At 35.8% G+C, this 19,554-nt stretch overlaps 1 protein-coding gene across 1 annotated transcript in view; it reads right to left on the reverse strand.

The window, feature by feature from the left end:
• Nucleotides 1-19,554, reverse strand: part of LOC142344979 (uncharacterized) — a 120,248-nt gene that overhangs the window by 2,166 nt on the left and 98,528 nt on the right. The window contains exons 4-5 of the mRNA XM_075397062.1: nucleotides 14,905-15,071; nucleotides 2,390-2,546 (exon numbers count right to left, since the gene is read on the reverse strand). Coding sequence (XP_075253177.1) covers nucleotides 2,390-2,546; nucleotides 14,905-15,071 — 324 coding nt within the window. The remainder of the gene's footprint in view (nucleotides 1-2,389; nucleotides 2,547-14,904; nucleotides 15,072-19,554) is intronic.

Here is a 19,554-nt window from a genome sequence, read left to right on the forward strand (position 1 = left end):
AAAGTTGAAAATTAATCCATGACCAGCAAAAATTTTGCAGTAAAATATTATTAAATCCTAACGGAGGCCTTTTTGACCCTTGAAGCTCAACAAATCTGAATAATGACTATAAAAATTGAAAAAAAAATGGCAAAAAAAATTTTTAAAAATATTAAAATTCGTGAGTTACAAATCTCGCAAGACATTCCATTTAATCTAGAAACTATTCAGTAACCTATTTTCAAAACCCTAGAGGAGGTTCCTCGGCTCTTAAGGCTCAAAAAATCTAAAAACGGCAAAAAATTTCAAAAAAAGTTTGAAAAATGCAAGTTTTATCAAAAAATTGCTAAAATTTGTGACATTAAAAAATTGAAAACCTATTCCAATAAAAATTTACCAGTAACTTAATATCAAAATCCATAGGATATTTTCTGGCCCCTGGGTCTAGAAAGACATGAAAAAGGAAAAAAAAATCAAAAAATTTGAAAAAATTGCACGTTTTGTCAAAAGATTGGTAAAATTCATGATGTTAAAACGTTGAAACCATTCCATTACCACTAGAAACACTGCAGTACCTATTATCAAACCCTAGAGGAGATTCCTCAAAACCTAGGGTTGATAAAAAACCAAAAAAATTTTAAAAATTTTTAAAAAACTTGAAAAAAATTGCCAAATAGTATAAAGTTGCGTTTTTAGCAAGCGGTTATTCGTCAGTAGCTAGCCACGGGAGGGGGGGGGGGGGGGGGGGGAGGGTTGCAGGCAGGCTGATTGGAGGGCACATTGGGGTGGGGGGTGGGGTCAACAGTGGCGTGTCTTCAACCTCTAAGAACCGCCCTTCACACCATAAGTATAAGTATACCAAAACAGTTTGAGCTGAAACAGAGCTGAAAGAGCACTTAATGCCCGCTACCTGTTTATCCCGTTTTTGAGGACGAAAAGTCCAAAAGCGTCAGACGTAAAATCGGTCAAGCGAAAAATCGACAGGACTAATATCAAAAGAAGACCGACAGGACTAATATAATTGCTACAGACTTCGTTTGAGAGCAATTAAAAAATAATAGGGTGCCTTATAAGGCCGTAACACGTTTTGGACGTCTTCTAACGTATTGTTTTAGGAGTTCTTCTAGGTTTTGGACGTCCTCTAAGCTATTTTTCCAGATTTAATGTCCGACAAATAAAACTTTCTTAATATAGATATTCATTTGATTTCCTTCCAATTCTTCCTCAACCATTTCCTAAATATTGATGCAGGAACTATATCTAACCAGAGTTTCTAACCAGTCTGACAGGCGTAATTTTATTATGAAGACCGGGATTAAAAAGAGCAGGTTAAAACCATACAGAGAATACGGGAAAATTTCAAACAGTCGGTTTTTAACTTGACTTGAGAAATTTTCCGAAAATTTTAAAGTTGATTCGTCATGTTTTTTTATCTCGTGTTTTGTTTCGTTTGTTTTGAAGAAACGTACAATTACTTTTGTTACCGTGCAATATCAGAAATTTTTAGTTTCAGTAACTCCGCCGCTGCAGGCCACAAGCCCGGAATAAAAACGGAGGAGGGAAAAGCCCATAAAACTATCCTGGAAAATTCTCATCAGTCAGTTTCTAACTAGAGTGTTTTTCGACAGTGTTCAGTTTATTTCATATTAAGATGCACCTTATTAATCTTGGTACGTGGTACGGCTATATTACGGCAACGCACCTTTTAATTTTGATACAGCATTAGTACGGCACCTTGGAAACCTCAGAACGGCAGTAGTACGGTGCCGTAGTAAGGCGTTGGTAAGGTCTTATGCGGTGCTTTGGTAAGACCTTAGTAAGTTTTCCAACTTTGTTCAACCTGGGGCGTTCACCCTTTTGATCAAATTGATAAAATTGTTAACAGAATGAACTGTTTAATTCGCTCTGCATATTTAGGTACAGAAGACCCACATTCTATGTTTCTTCTAAAAAAAACCTTAAAAATAATTCTCACAAACGGTAAAGGATAGCTCAACCCCTAATATCCGTAAAAGAAAAATTGAGGTTCCCGGCTTGGGTGTCCACTACTCTCGAACTCTCGACCGGAAGACATCGGTGTGGCTCACCAGTGCTGCATTGCCGGAAATTTATCCCGAATAATTGTTAAATTTATTATGGTTCATCCGGACGACAATTGCATGCACTCTCATGGTTGATCTATAACATTGCCAATCCCGATTTATTGCATTTTTTTACTCCCTCCATATTCTATAGTGACAGGCGTCCCAGAGTAAATTCCTCGATCCAAAATAGGTATGCGTCAGATGGACTTTTTATTATCAGCCGGTGCCACTAACAAATAAATTGGACAACTTCCGGTGAAGTATGATGAGTGTTTAGCTGTGAGGTTTTAATTTTGATTATTCGATGAACATAGAGTGTATCTAACCCAATCTGCATCTGTGTCGTCTGCCATAGAACACAAATTGCCTCTAAACTGCCAATGATAAAATGCCGAGTTGCATGTGCGTGTTCTTGTGTTATCATTCTTCTACCATGTGTGGCCTCTTCTACAGCATCAACGTGTGTTAGCACAGTTGCTAATGCTAAAAAAATAAGAAATGGGAGCTTCTTTCAAAACTATAACCCAGATTGATGTCCCTTGATAAAGTAACCTCTGATCAGACCATTTCAGGTTAAAGTGACATTTCATCGGACACAGTCCATCATAACGCCGCAGAGGTATACAAAAATTGTCACGGGCAAATTTGCCCGATCTGTGTATCTCTTGTTTGTTTCTCTTATGTCAATATTCTGAAAATGTAACAATATTGCTAAAAAATAGATACTTTAGCAAAAACAGGCAAAATTGAAGGAAATTGCGCAACCCGTGCTCACGAAAATATCCAAAATTTAACAGCGAAACGGAGATACAAGCTCTGTATCCTATTTTTTTCGGGCTATCGCGCAATGTATCACGAAACCGTTCCATTTATGTATCGTTTTTTTTTTTCGTACGCAAGGTAAATCGATTTCGCAATGAATGTATCTAATATTTGCACTGAATGAATCTGCAATCCGCAATTAAGCCTAATTTAATGCGCGTTTTTGAGCATGTAAAAGTGGTTAAAAACATTTATTATTTGATATCAATTAAGTGATTAAAAGTGGTTAAGAGGTTAATAATATACCATATCGTACCAACTTCATGGTTTTTTGGACAATTATTTGTATTCAAGCATCATCATTTTGAGATTGTTTTAAGAGAATTTGATAAATAAAATGAATTCTGAAAAGTCCCTCCGTTTCAATTAAGAGTGATGGAAAATGAAATGCCATAAACTGATATCTTTGATCTTGCCTCACCATTTCTCCATGGTTTTTTAGGCTTTTAATTGTATTCAAGCATCATCATTTTGAAAAAAAATTAATTTCTGAAATATCGCTCAGTTTCAATTTAAGGTAAATGAAAATGAAAATACTATCAAGTGTGATCTTTGATAGTCGCCTCGTTACTTCCGTACATTTTGCCATCAAAAACTGAAGGTAAGATGCCAAGTAAGATACCAAGCTTTCTCCTAATTTAGTTCATTTTATGTATCTATTTTTTATGTATCTATTTTTGTGAGTGATTTTGACTAATCGAGGTCTTTTTGGGGTGTACTTCTGCGGCGTTATGAGGACCTTTTCTAACTTTGGTACATTTTCTATGAGTAAGGATGTCTAGAAATTGTAATTTCAAGTGTGCCCCCTACGTGGCTAATGTGGTCTCATTGGATGTCACTTTGGCTTCGGACCTCAATTTAATAGACAAACCCGGCAGATAGCCGGAAAATAGCCGCCGCTGATTCCCATAACTCTATTGGGATTGAAAGAAGAGAAAAAATCAACAAAAATTGATTTTTGTATTAAAATATTTTCAAGTGCAATTTATTTTGATGTCATTTCGTAATTGAACATACTCCTGTCTCAGTGAGAGGCTACACCGTCTAGTATCAATACCAATAAGCATTGTAGATAGTAACTAAAACTTATGAGAACAACGTTCAAGTACAGGGCATCTAAAAATGGGCTTTATGGAATTATCCCGTTTCTATTTCTGACTTTGAATTTTTTATACTGACTCTCTTCATTTTGAATTGCTTTGCTGAGCAACTGCTGTTTAAAAAGACGTTGAGCAGCATGACAGGAGAGTGAAACTAGCCTAGAGAAGTCAAAAAGATTTCACGCAAAATGTCGAAAAAGCGGCAAAATGGGTAAAGCGAAAAAAAAGAAAGACGAAGTAAAAAAAAATAGGAGCGCTATAAAAGCCGGCTGAGGAGATGAGGGCGGCTATTAATCAAATGTCAAAAGTGTTCCTAAGATACCACTTTAAAAAGCTGTAAAAAGGTAAAATTAAATTGAAAAAACGCCTGAACTTACCTGAACAGATCAGGTAGATTTGTCTCACCTGAATCATACCTGAACACACATGAAAAATACCTAAAATTTGTCTGAAAAATTCAGGTATCACTGCCTGAACTTTTATCTGAAATTTAGCTAATCTGTTCAGGTAATTTGTACAGTCCAGGAAATTTTACCCGAATTTTACACGGATTTCGCAAAAAATTTGCACCCTCCAGTTCTCAGTGTAAATTGACAACAGTTAGCGCATATACGTGTTTTTGATTAATCTCTAAATGTTGTTTTAGGTAAAATCTAATGTACAGTGTGGAACTAAATTAGGCATGTAGAAATAATCTGTACAATTTAGTTCAAAACTGCTTACGTATCCACTGTTCAGGTAAATTGACTGAAGAAATATCTTTTTCTCAATTTGACAACCTAACGTAAAAACGCTCGAGGCAAAAAAGCATTTAAGTAATAAACATTTCTCAGACACTGAACTGTTCTAAAAATGCTTCAAAAACTTTATATGCGATACTCCCAAACTAGAAAGAAATGAAACGTTCTAGAAAAAAGGTTCTCATTGCTGAATTTTTGTTTTCAGGTGCCTTTCATTAATTTTTTTTACTTCTCTGAGTGCCTCAGGGTTTCATGAACTTTCTTTATCGAAACTTTGTAGAACCAAAAGCTTGCTTTCTGAGGCAATAAGAATCTTTTCAAAAAATTAGCTAATAATTTGAAGTAGTGTATGATAATACAATAGCATTTCTTCAATTTTTCACAACTGCTCATAGTTTTACAACTTTCGATAAACAAGCGACTTAGATCAGGAAATTGCTTTCCACTAAAATTGCCTTTACAAATGGTTTTGCAAAACAAAAACGCTTTAGGAGAAAAAAAAATATAGCTTAAAAATCTCAAGCTTTTAAATATCATAATAGAAAAATTTGCATTTGAATCAAAATTTTCACATGAGAAGAATAATCCATACATCAATTTACGCTAAGAAATAATTGCTGATGTCGTTATGTAAATTATATGAAAAATAAAGCGACCAACGTAAGACAAATTGCTCCAAAAGACTCAGGAGAGTTGGCTTTGGTAGTCGGAGGCTGAAACTTAAGGAGCCATCTTCAGCGAGAGAGGAGCAAAGCAGGGATGAGTAGTAGAACTGCTCCCTGACTTATTTCCCTAGCTTCACTAGTTTAATCTAAAGCCAAACAGTCTCAAAATTTGTTGGTCAGACAAGAAAGAGATTAGTAAAAGAAATTGGTAGCAAGAACAATTGAATGGGAAAAGGAACGCAGGACTTATATAATTGTTACAAACTTCGTTTGAGAGAATTTAACAAAAATGCAAACTGAACTCTCAGAAACCATCACAAGTGATTCAGAGATTGCCCGAATTTTTTTTCTGTTTTTTTTTTCAGTTTAAAAAAATGTTCTAATTCGGCGTGCAGTTTCAGTTGGATGCTAAAACTATAAATAATTAAACTTCAAAACTGAAAACTAATAAGCTTAATACCAATGTCAGCTACCAAACACTCTAATGACCTTTGATAAGCTAATTCTCAATGACTTAATAACCGGGCTTTATCGGTTTATCCCGTCTCTTTTGATTTTGAGCTTTCGACAGTATTCGCCACATTGCGTAATTGATTACGTGAAAAAATTTAAAATCCATTCAGTTGAAATAGTGTGTGAAGTAAGTCAAAGTCAGACGAGAAAATCGTGACTTAGTAAAACGAAAAACGCGATCAAAAGGTGAAACGAATTTTAAAAAACATAGCAGGACAATTGCTGAAATCCAAAGAATTGCTTTGGCTTTGACCTGACAAAAAGGGCCGTATTAGATGTCCAATGAGAATAATTAGTTTGACTCTATTGAGATTAAGCAATTTTACCACAAAAACAAAAAAACAAGCAAGACTAAAAAATCAGATCTATTTCTTAAAGATATGGTCAAAACTAAAAAAACGACTTCTAAGATCTCATGCCATTAACTACATTCCCTTGTCTCTTAAAAACAACCAATGAAACCTTTCATGAATGAGGTTCAGTGCTAAGACAGCAATAAATTCGATAAATACTTGAAAAAAATGCACTAATAGTTTTTTTTTTTAAAAAACGGGCAGCATATAAGGCAGAGAAAGAAATAGCTCTGAAATGAAAATATTTTAAACAAAAAAGAAAGCATTTCAGAAACCAGTGAAAATTATTTATAATAAGACAAAGATAAAAGACTAAAAAAAGCTGACAACAAAAACTAGAAAAATTCAAAAATTCTATAAAATTTGTTGAAATTAATTGATGTCAAAGGCATAGAAGGTATCAACTTTGAACTGAAACGATTTAATCGACTAAAATAACCCCTATTAGCAACTTATGAGTCCTGTTATTGATGAGTATAAACAATGAGACAACAAAAAATACAAAAAGTATAACAAAAACTAAAAAATTAACTCATAGTTTTTGAGAAGAATTAAGTTTAAAGTCATGAAAACTAATAAGCTATTAACACCGACCATCAATTAGTTTTTTTTGCGCCTCATTGTCAACCAATGGGACCTGTCATTAATGATACTAAGTGATAAGACAACAGAAAAAAATTAAAAATAGGCAAATTCAAAAACTCTTTAATGTTTTCTGACAAAAAAGTGTTCAGGTCATTAAAAGATTCAGCTGCCCCTTGATGAATTCTAGCAATTTCATCTAGGCGCAATTAGAACTCATAGGTATCATACTAAAAGCACTCAAGGAAAAGAAACCCTGAAACAGAAGTCAAATTGAAGCACGGGAAAAAAGACTCCCTCTCAAAAACAGAAAATTTGTTCAAACACTAATTTCTGACTCCACCTTAAAGATAGTTTGCTAATTTTCGCTCACTTTAGTAGTTCAGCGCGACTAAAATCACCACTCCAATTTGACTTCTAACTGACATAAAAAAAGCCCAAAAAAGTGTGAAAAGATCTTAAAAAAAAAGAAAGACAGCACATCAATACAATCCAAATCCTTTGGATTGACAAAAAGAAGAGCGCCTAAATAATAGCCGTTGACGGCGGCTATTAATAACTCATATAAAATGCTTCTGCAGCTCGCAACTGACTGTCAAAACGTTGGTTACACTGCAATTTTTTTGGTATGTAGATGAACCAACCTGTGAGGAGTAAAACTGGGAATATGAAAAGATATGTGTTCAGAGCAAAGTAACAATCGGCTGCCTTTCTGAACATTTTCTTCTTCATTCTGTACCTGTGTGCCAACCAGTCAAGCATTGCTTCGGGGTCCTGTACCCTTCCCATGTCATTTTCAAAAAAATCCAATCTGTCATAAACTTTGTGATTAATTCAACCAACACATTACATATAATAAACATTGAAATGAAAGGTTGAATTTAAATTAACTATTTCACTTTAAAATTGAGGCTAATTCGTTCGGGTAATTTTTCTCTTCTACGCAGGTTGAGGTGCCAAACGGAAGTGACCTCTGTTCAGACCATTCCAGACCAAAGTAATCTCTAATCAAACCATCCCAGTCCAAAAGTAACCTCTGATCAGACTTATGTGCGCCCGAAACCTCCTGTGCGCTCGAACTGCGCTTGAGGCTCTCTCTGATCAGACCTTCCCAGGCGGAACTCAAAACTGATTAGATCGAAATCAGGCCATTGTTCAGACTATTGTGCAACCTGGTCCAGACAAACTCCGTGCCATTGTCGAGACGATTGTGCGCTTGAAATGGCCCCTGACCAGACGATCCTAAGAATGGCCATTGATCAGACCATTTTCTGTATCGATATACCGCGAAGCCAAGATACTTTCTAGACAATTGTCAATAAGTTTCTGCGCTCCTAATTAACTCTTATCAGACTATCGTGCGCTGCAAAGTCACTCCTGATCAAAATAGTGCGCACTAGAATCCTCCTCTGAGTCGACTAGCGCGCGCTCTAATCTACCTCTGATCAGACTTAAGTGCACTCGGAACCCCCCTGATCAGAATCAAGCGTGCTCGAAATCTTCTATGACCAGAACCAAGCGCGCTCGAAGTAGTTTGATCAGAGAATACTTTTAATTATGAAAAATCTATTAATTTTGCTATAACATATTCTTTTCATAAAAATTGATGTAAAATTTGCAAAATTAATGTATTGAACCAAGGAAAATCCACTTAATTGTTGAAAAAATAATTCGTTTGGTATGTCATTGGGGCATGTTCCTGAATCAATAGAGGAACTTAGACAGCTTTCCATAAAAAAACCTCGATCTTCAGTTATTCCGAATTACTTGGGAAGGGGACCGGTTATTGCTATTAGCCTAATGATGATTAAACCGCTATTAATGTCAATTTCAGATCACTACCTCAAAGTGTGATAGGAAAGCAACAAGCAAGTACTCCACTTTGTATAGGAACGTCCTTTGGGTGTGAGACTTTTATAAAAAGAGATTTTTCATTAAAAATTGCTTAAGGTTTTAAATCCCGACTTTTTTTCCTCTATTTCCCGATTGTTCTTCTACTTTTCTTCCAGTTTTGTTCTCACCTTCAAAGGTCTTAAGCTTTAAAGTCTTTATTTTCCGCCCAGTTTTATACTTCATCTTCAAAAGTCTTAAGCTCAATTTAAAGCCTTCCTGCCTCAAGTTCGCAAAACGGCGCTGGCCGAAATGATCCAGTTAAGTGCACTTCCCTCTGAAGCACGAAATATTGCAGACGAAACATCACAAGATGAACAAGACTTCGTTCAAGTCAAAAACAAACGAAAACGAACCCGAAATAATCAAAACGCCAACTGAGAAACAATCAGACCAGTGATAATAACGATTAATCTGAGACCAACACAAGTTCATTTTGCTCGTTTGATGAGAAATAACTTCCCTCAAGTCAAAATCAATTGTATCAGAGAACTTACGAACAACAATGATCTTTATCCAACCCGAAGATCAAACCACAAGAGAATGTGTGATGAACGCCTCAAATCTTCAACTTGTCTTTCCAAACACTTCTATCAACGCAAGAAACACTCTGCCAAAAGTCAAATCTAAACCAAGTTTTGTAATTGTAAATATTCATCAGAGCATACAAGAAAACGAAGTGAAGGAAGAACTTCTCAACAACAATGCTATGAATGTGATCAAGGTGCTTCGGATAACAAGCAGGGCCACCGGAAAACCAACAAAACTGATTCGCGTAATAACTGATTCCTCAAACCATGTAGCAGCCGCAGTCAAACATGGCGCTAAATAGCTCCACCACTGCGAACCAAGTAAAGAACCACCTGACGTTAAACAATGCTTCAAATGTCAAAAGTTTGGTCATTCAGCAAGCGATTGTAAAGACGAATTGAGATGGCTACGATGCGCAGGCAAACACACTGTGAAAAGTTGCCATGAAATGAAAGAACGAGCAAAATGTGCAAACTGTGGTGGCTCACACGCAACAGTGTATAGAGGCTGTCCTGCATATCAGAACGCTGTGACTGAACCAAATAAACAGAAACAAGAAGTAAAATACTCAAGTGCGGTTACAAGGAAAGGTACTCAGAACACTCAGTCATTAACCACTACAAAAATTACTGTTCTAGTAGCTGAAGTTCTCAGTAAAATAAGAAACAGTCTCAATACGATGTCCTATAGCGATATTATCAGCGTCGTTAGCAACAGTGCCTCCAGAGTGTTTAACGAAAGAATAGATGGACAAGAAATTAACGATAACATCAAGAAGGCAAACCTAGTGCAAACTGTTAACACAAACATGATTAAATCTAACAGCCAACAAACTTTTCAAAATGGACAACAATAAATTTTTACAATGGAACTGTCGTGGCTTAAAAAACAAAATTCATGAGTTGTTCTTTTTTCTGACGAAAGAAAACATCGACATTGCTTGTTTAAATGAAGTCAAGAAATGGCAAACACGTTTCGTACATGAGAAATATTTCATTATAACAGAAGCAAAAGCAAGCAACTTTCATGGGTCTGTTATCATTGCAAAAAAGAGCATAAATGTCAAAGAGGTCACCCCAATCATATCAAGAAAAAAACAGTAACGGACAAGCATTAGAAATATTCGGTGTAAACTTGGAAACGCCAATCATTGGAAACTTATGGATAATCAATGTTTACAATTCACCCAATCAAGACCTAAATACTAAAGAAATATTTGACAACAATCCCCAGAACGTATTCATATGAGGAGATTTCAATTCTCCTCATCAGGAGTTCAATTGTACATACAACAACGAAAACGGTGAAAAATTGCTGAAATAATTGATGAAGGAAACTTCAAACTACTGAACAACGGATGACACGTGCAACATGAGGGAAACTTCTAAAACGTGCAACGGATGATACTTTCTATCGATTGAGAAAGGAAATCAATTTATTGCAGAGAGAAATCAGAAGAGCAATCAAACGTTCGATTGAAAGACAAAATAGAAAATTAATTGAAACAGCGAAACAAGCAGGAAACAAGGGGTTCTGGAAAGCAATCAAAACCATCACCAGCGATAAACAACAGTCGAGCGGATCAAAATTGCAAATAACGTTTAAAGACAAAATTGCCATAACTGACCATGAAAAGTGTGAAATGTTCAAAAGCCTTCTGAGTGAGACAATGATAGAACACCAATACGAAAACGAAGATTTACAAAAACGATTTCTCGAGACAGAAAAAAACACAAAAAATCTATCAGAAACCAATCCAAAAGAAATAACTGCAAAAATCATCTTCTTAAAAGTTGAAGAATTTAATGAAATTTTGAAAAATACAAGTAAATCACGCCCCGGGCCAGACAAAATGAACTATCAGCTACTGAAGGCGCTACCAAAAAGCATTAAAGCTCTCATATGCATAATTATTTCCAGCTCAATTAATAATTCTTACGTGCCATGCCTTTGGAAAGACTCACAAGTAACAATGCTTCCAAAACCACAAAAAGACAAGAAAAAAGCAGAAAATTACAGACCAATTAGCTTTACAAATTGTATTGTAAAGGTGTGTGAAACTGTTGTTAAAAATCTCATCCTAGACCACTGTGAAGCAAACAAAGTCTTTAGACCACGACAAAGTGCATACAGAGCAAACAGATGCACAACCGATAACCTCCTTGTTTTGACTCAGCATATAAGTGAAGCATACCAGTGGTCAGAAATGGTGGGACTTGTCTGCCTTGATGTCGAAAAAGCTTTTGATGCAGACTGGAGATTAGGTTTGATTGATAAACTGATTAAAATCAGATTACAGACGAAAATCATCAAATGGGTGAACTCCTTCCTCTCACAAAGAGTTGTTTACGTGAAAATTAAGAATACGAGAAGCGAGAAGTTCTCACCAACAGTCGGGGTCTCCCAGGGTAGCGTTGTGGCGACCATATTATGAGGGCGGCTATTAATCAAATGTCAAAAGTGTTCCTAAGATACCACTTTAAAAAGCTGTAAAAAGGTAAAATTAAATTGAAAAAACGCCTGAACTTACCTGAACAGATCAGGTAGATTTGTCTCACCTGAATCATACCTGAACACACATGAAAAATACCTAAAATTTGTCTGAAAAATTCAGGTATCACTGCCTGAACTTTTATCTGAAATTTAGCTAATCTGTTCAGGTAATTTGTACAGTCCAGGAAATTTTACCCGAATTTTACACGGATTTCGCAAAAAATTTGCACCCTCCAGTTCTCAGTGTAAATTGACAACAGTTAGCGCATATACGTGTTTTTGATTATTCTCTAAATGTTGTTTTAGGTAAAATCTAATGTACAGTGTGGAACTAAATTAGGCATGTAGAAATAATCTGTACAATTTAGTTCAAAACTGCTTACGTATCCACTGTTCAGGTAAATTGACTGAAGAAATATCTTTTTCTCAATTTGACAACCTAACGTAAAAACGCTCGAGGCAAAAAAGCATTTAAGTAATAAACATTTCTCAGACACTGAACTGTTCTAAAAATGCTTCAAAAACTTTATATGCGATACTCACAAACTAGAAAGAAATGAAACGTTCTAGAAAAAAGGTTCTCATTGCTGAATTTTTGTTTTCAGGTGCCTTTCATTAATTTTTTTTACTTCTCTGAGTGCCTCAGGGTTTCATGAACTTTCTTTATCGAAACTTTGTAGAACCAAAAGCTTGCTTTCTGAGGCAATAAGAATCTTTTCAAAAAATTAGCTAATAATTTGAAGTAGTGTATGATAATACAATAGCATTTCTTCAATTTTTCACAACTGCTCATAGTTTTACAACTTTCGATAAACAAGCGACTTAGATCAGGAAATTGCTTTCCACTAAAATTGCCTTTACAAATGGTTTTGCAAAACAAAAACGCTTTACGAGAAAAAAAAATATAGCTTAAAAATCTCAAGCTTTTAAATATCATAATAGAAAAATTTGCATTTGAATCAAAATTTTCACATGAGAAGAATAATCCATACATCAATTTACGCTAAGAAATAATTGCTGATGTCGTTATGTAAATTATATGAAAAATAAAGCGACCAACGTCAGACAAATTGCTCCAAAAGACTCAGGAGAGTTGGCTTTGGTAGTCGGAGGCTGAAACTTAAGGAGCCATCTTCAGCGAGAGAGGAGCAAAGCAGGGATGAGTAGTAGAACTGCTCCCTGACTTATTTCCCTAGCTTCACTAGTTTAATCTAAAGCCAAACAGTCTCAAAATTTGTTGGTCAGACAAGAAAGAGATTAGTAAAAGAAATTGGTAGCAAGAACAATTGAATGGGAAAAGGAACGCAGGACTTATATAATTGTTACAAACTTCGTTTGAGAGAATTTAACAAAAATGCAAACTGAACTCTCAGAAACCATCACAAGTGATTCAGAGATTGCCCGAATTTTTTTTCTGTTTTTTTTTCAGTTTAAAAAAATGTTCTAATTCGGCGTGCAGTTTCAGTTGGATGCTAAAACTATAAATAATTAAACTTCAAAACTGAAAACTAATAAGCTTAATACCAATGTCAGCTACCAAACACTCTAATGACCTTTGATAAGCTAATTCTCAATGACTTAATAACCGGGCTTTATCGGTTTATCCCGTCTCTTTTGATTTTGAGCTTTCGACAGTATTCGCCACATTGCGTAATTGATTACGTGAAAAAATTTAAAATCCATTCAGTTGAAATAGTGTGTGAAGTAAGTCAAAGTCAGACGAGAAAATCGTGACTTAGTAAAACGAAAAACGCGATCAAAAGGTGAAACGAATTTTAAAAAACATAGCAGGACAATTGCTGAAATCCAAAGAATTGCTTTGGCTTTGACCTGACAAAAAAGGGCCGTATTAGATGTCCAATGAGAATAATTAGTTTGACTCTATTGAGATTAAGCAATTTTACCACAAAAACAAAAAAACAAGCAAGACTAAAAAATCAGATCTATTTCTTAAAGATATGGTCAAAACTAAAAAAACGACTTCTAAGATCTCATGCCATTAACTACATTCCCTTGTCTCTTAAAATCAACCAATGAAACCTTTCATGAATGAGGTTCAGTGCTAAGACAGCAATAAATTCGATAAATACTTGCAAAAAATGCACTAATAGTTTTTTTTTAAAAAACGGGCAGCATATAAGGCAGAGAAAGAAATAGCTCTGAAATGAGAATATTTTAAACAAAAAAAAGGATTTCAGAAACCAGTAAAAATTATTTATAATAAGACAAAGATAAAAGACTAAAAAAAGCTGACAACTAAAACGAGAAAAATTCAAAAATTCTATAAAATTTGTTGAAATTAATTGATGTCAAAGGCATAGAAGGTATCAACTTTGAACTGAAACGATTTAATCGACTAAAATAACCCCTATTAGCAACTTATGAGTCCTGTTATTGATGAGTATAAACAATGAGACAACAAAAAATACAAAAAGTATAACAAAAACTAAAAAATTAACTCATAGTTTTTGAGAAGAATTAAGTTTAAAGTCATGAAAACTAATAAGCTATTAACACCGACCATCAATTAGTTTTTTTTGCGCCTCATTGTCAACCAATGGGACCTGTCATTAATGATACTAAGTGATAAGACAACAGAAAAAAATTGAAAATAGGCAAATTCAAAAACTCTTTAATGTTTTCTGACAAAAAAGTGTTCAGGTCATTAAAAGATTCAGCTGCCCCTTGATGAATTCTAGCAATTTCATCTAGGCGCAATTAGAACTCATAGGTATCATACTAAAAGCACTCAAGGAAAAGAAACTCTGAAACAGAAGTCAAATTGAAGCACGGGAAAAAAGACTCCCTCTCAAAAACAGAAAATTTGTTCAAACACTAATTTCTGACTCCACCTTAAAGATAGTTTGCTAATTTTCGCTCACTTTAGTAGTTCAGCGCGACTAAAATCACCACTCCAATTCGACTTCTAACTGACATAAAAAAAGCCCAAAAAAGTGTGAAAAGATCTTAAAAAAAAGAAAGACAGCACATCAATACAATCCAAATCCTTTGGATTGACAAAAAGAAGAGCGCCTAAATAACAGCCGTTGACGGCGGCTATTAATAACTCATATAAAATGCTTCTGCAGCTCGCAAGTGACTGTCAAAACGTTGGTTACACTGCAATTTTTTTGGTATGTAGATGAACCAACCTGTGAGGAGTAAAACTGGGAATATGAACAGATATGTGTTCAGAGCAAAGTAACAATCGGCTGCTTTTCTGAACATTTTCTTCTTCATTCTGTACCTGTTCGCCAACCAGTCAAGCATTGCTTCGGGGTCCTGTACCCTTCCCATGTCATTTTCAAAAAAATCCAATCTGTCATAAACTTTGTGATTAATTCAACCAACACATTACATATAATAAACATTGAAATGAAAGGTTGAATTTAAATTAACTATTTCACTTTAAAATTGAGGCTAATTCGTTCGGGTAATTTTTCTCTTCTACGCAGGTTGAGGTGCCAAACGGAAGTGACCTCTGTTCAGACCATTCCAGACCAAAGTAATCTCTAATCAAACCATCCCAGTCCAAAAGTAACCTCTGATCAGACTTATGTGCGCCCGAAACCTCCTGTGCGCTCGAACTGCGCTTGAGGCTCTCTCTGATCAGACCTTCCCAGGCGGAACTCAAAACTGATTAGATCGAAATCAGGCCATTGTTCAGACTATTGTGCAACCTGGTCCAGACAAACTCCGGGCCATTGTCGAGACGATTGTGCGCTTGAAATGGCCTCTGACCAGACGATCCTAAGAATGGCCATTGATCAGACCATTTTCTGTATCGATATACCGCGAAGCCAAGATACTTTCTAGACAATTGTCAATAAGTTTCTGCGCTCCTAATTAACTCTTATCAGACTATCGTGCGCTGCAAAGTCACTCCTGATCAAAATAGTGCGCACTAGAATCCTCCTCTGAGTCGACTAGCGCGCGCTCTAATCTACCTCTGATCAGACTTAAGTGCACTCGGAACCCCCCTGATCAGAATCAAGCGTGCTCGAAATCTTCTATGACCAGAACCAAGCGCGCTCGAAGTAGATTGATCAGAGAATACTTTTAATTATGAAAAATCTATTAATTTTGCTATAACATATTCTTTTCATAAAAATTGATGTAAAATTTGCAAAATTAATGTATTGAACCAAGGAAAATCCACTTAATTGTTGAAAAAATAATTCGTTTGGTATGTCATTGGGGCATGTTCCTGAATCAATAGAGGAACTTAGACAGCTTTCCATAAAAAAACCTCGATCTTCAGTTATTCCGAATTACTTGGGAAGGGGACCGGTTATTGCTATTAGCCTAATGATGATTAAACCCCTATTAATGTCAATTTCAGATCACTACCTCAAAGTGTGATAGGAAAGCAACAAGCAAGTACTCCACTTTGTATAGGAACGTCCTTTGGGTGTGAGACTTTTATAAAAAGAGATTTGTCATTAAAAATTGCTTAAGGTTTTAAATCCCGACTTTTTTTCCTCTATTTCCCGATTGTTCTTCTACTTTTCTTCCAGTTTTGTTCTCACCTTCAAAGGTCTTAAGCTTTAAAGTCTTTATTTTCCGCCCAGTTTTATCCTTCATCTTCAAAAGTCTTAAGCTCAATTTAAAGCCTTCCTGCCTCAAATTCGCAAAACGGCGCTGGCCGAAATGATCCAGTTAAGTGCACTTCCCTCTGAAGCACGAAACATTGCAAACGAAACATCACAAGATGAACAAGACTTCGTTCAAGTCAAAAACAAACGAAAACGAACCCGAAATAATCAAAACGCCAACTGAGAAACAATCAGACCAGTGATAATAACGATTAATCTGAGACCAACACAAGTTCATTTTGCTCGTTTGATGAGAAATAACTTCCCTCAAGTCAAAATCAATTGTATCAGAGAACTTACGAACAACAATGATCTTTATCCAGCCCGAAGACCAAACCACAAGAGAATGTGTGATGAACGCCTCAAATCTTCAACTTGTCTTTCCAAACACTTCTATCAACGCGAGAAACACTCTGCCAAAAGTCAAATCTAAACCAAGTTTTGTTATTGTAAATATTCATCAGAGCATACAAGAAAACGAAGTGAAGGAAGAACTTCTCAACAACAATGCTATGAATGTGATCAAGGTGCTTCGGATAACAAGCAGGGCCACCGGAAAACCAACAAAACTGATTCGCGTAATAACTGATTCCTCAAACCATGTAGCAGCCGCAGTCAAACATTGCGCTAAATAGCTCCACCACTGCGAACCAAGTAAAGAACCACCTGACGTTAAACAATGCTTCAAATGTCAAAAGTTTGGTCATTCAGCAAGCGATTGTAAAGACGAATTGAGATGGCTACGATGCGCGGGCAAACACACTGTGAAAAGTTGCCATGAATTGAAAGAACGAGCAAAATGTGCAAACTGTGGTGGCTCACCCGCAACAGTGTATAGAGGCTGTCCTGCATATCAGAACGCTGTGACTGAACCAAATAAACAGAAACAAGAAGTAAAATACTCAAGTGCGGTTACAAGGAAAGCTACTCAGAACACTCAGTCATTAACAACTACAAAAATTACTGTTCTAGTAGCTGAAAGTCTCAGTAAAATGAGAAACAGTCTCAATACGATGTCCTATAGCGATATTATCAGCGTCGTTAGCAACAGTGCCTCCAGAGTGTTTAACGAAAGAATAGATGAACAAGAAATTAACGATAACATCAAGAAGGCAAACCTAGTGCAAACTGTTAACACAAACATGATTAAATCTAACAGCCAACAAATTCTTCAAATTGGACAACATTAAAATTTTACAATGGAACTGTCGTGGCTTAGAAAACAAAATTCATGAGTTGTTCTTGTTTCTGACGAAAGAAAACATCGACATTGCTTGTTTAAATGAAGTCAAGAAATGGCAAACACGTTTCGTACATGAGAAATATTTCATTATAACAGAAGCAAAAGCAAGCAACTTTCATGGGTCTGTTATCATTGCAAAAAAGAGCATAAATGTCAAAGAGGTCACCCCAATCATATCAAGAAAAAAACAGTAACGGACAAGCATTAGAAATATTCGGTGTAAACTTGGAAACGCCAATCATTGGAAACTTATGGATAATCAATGTTTACAATTCACCCAATCAAGACCTAAATACTAAAGAAATATTTGACAACAATCCCCAGAACGTATTCATATGAGGAGATTTCAATTCTCCTCATCAGGAGTTCAATTGTACATACAACAACGAAAACGGTGAAAAATTGCTGAAATAATTGATGAAGGAAACTTCACACTACTGAACAACGGATGACACGTGCAACATGAGGGAAACTTCTAAAACGTGCAACGGATGATACTTTCTATCGATTGAGAAAGGAAATCAATTTATTGCAGAGAGAAATCAGAAGAGCAATCAAACGTTCCATTGAAAGACAAAATAGAAAATTAATTGAAACAGCGAAACAAGCAGGAAACAAGGGGTTCTGGAAAGCAATCAAAACCATCACCAGCGATAAACAACAGTCGAGCGGATCAAAATTGCAAATAACGTTTAAAGACAAAATTGCCATAACTGACCATGAAAAGTGTGAAATGTTCAAAAGCATTCTGAGTGAGACAATGATAGAACACCAATACGAAAACGAAGATTTACAAAAACGATTTCTCGAGACAGAAAAAAACACAAAAAATCTATCAGAAACCAATCCAAAAGAAATAACTGCAAAAATCATCTTCTTAAAAGTTGAAGAATTTAATGAAATTTTGAAAAATACAAGTAAATCACGCCCCGGGCCAGACAAAATGAACTATCAGCTACTGAAGGCGCTACCAAAAAGCATTAAAGCTCTCATATGCATAATTATTTCCAGCTCAATTAATAATTCTTACGTGCCATGCCTTTGGAAAGACTCACAAGTAACAATGCTTCCAAAACCACAAAAAGACAAGAAAAAAGCAGAAAATTACAGACCAATTAGCTTTACAAATTGTATTGTAAAGGTGTGTGAAACTGTTGTTAAAAATCTCATCCTAGACCACTGTGAAGCAAACAAAGTCTTTAGACCACGACAAAGTGCATACAGAGCAAACAGATGCACAACCGATAACCTCCTTGTTTTGACTCAGCATATAAGTGAAGCATACCAGTGGTCAGAAATGGTGGGACTTGTCTGCCTTGATGTCGAAAAAGCTTTTGATGCAGACTGGAGATTAGGTTTGATTGATAAACTGATTAAAATCAGAATACAGACGAAAATCATCAAATGGGTGAACTCCTTCCTCTCACAAAGAGTTGTTTACGTGAAAATTAAGAATACGAGAAGCGAGAAGTTCTCACCAACAGTCGGGGTCTCCCAGGGTAGCGTTGTGGCGACCATATTATTCCTAATTTATGTCTCTAACGTTCCAGAAAAGCCAGCAAAAATTTCTCAGTTTGCAGATGACTTTGCATTGTTTTACAGGTCAAAGTCCAGTCAGTTAATACAAAGCAAACTCCAGGCCTCACTCAACACTCTCATAAAGTGGTGTGATAAGTTGAAAATCAAAATGAACCCGGCCAAAACAAAGAACATGCTATTCAAAAACCCTTCGAACAGACAAACAAGTCTCAGTTTAAACATCAACGGAAAACAAATTGAGGAAGCGAAAACCATAAATTCTTAGGAATAACCATGACGCCACAACTAAACTTGAATGAACATTGTAAAGATATCACAAGCAGAGCAAACAAGCGAATCTTCCAACTGCAGCGTCTAAGCAACCTCAATGTTAAGCAGGAGAGTTTATTTCTGCTGTACAAGTCCTGGATCCGGCCCCTATTTCT

This window comes from Convolutriloba macropyga, chromosome 8 (genome assembly GCF_964194025.1).
Source record: "Convolutriloba macropyga chromosome 8, txConMacr16.3, whole genome shotgun sequence".
Taxonomy (NCBI): domain Eukaryota; kingdom Metazoa; phylum Xenacoelomorpha; order Acoela; family Convolutidae; genus Convolutriloba; species Convolutriloba macropyga.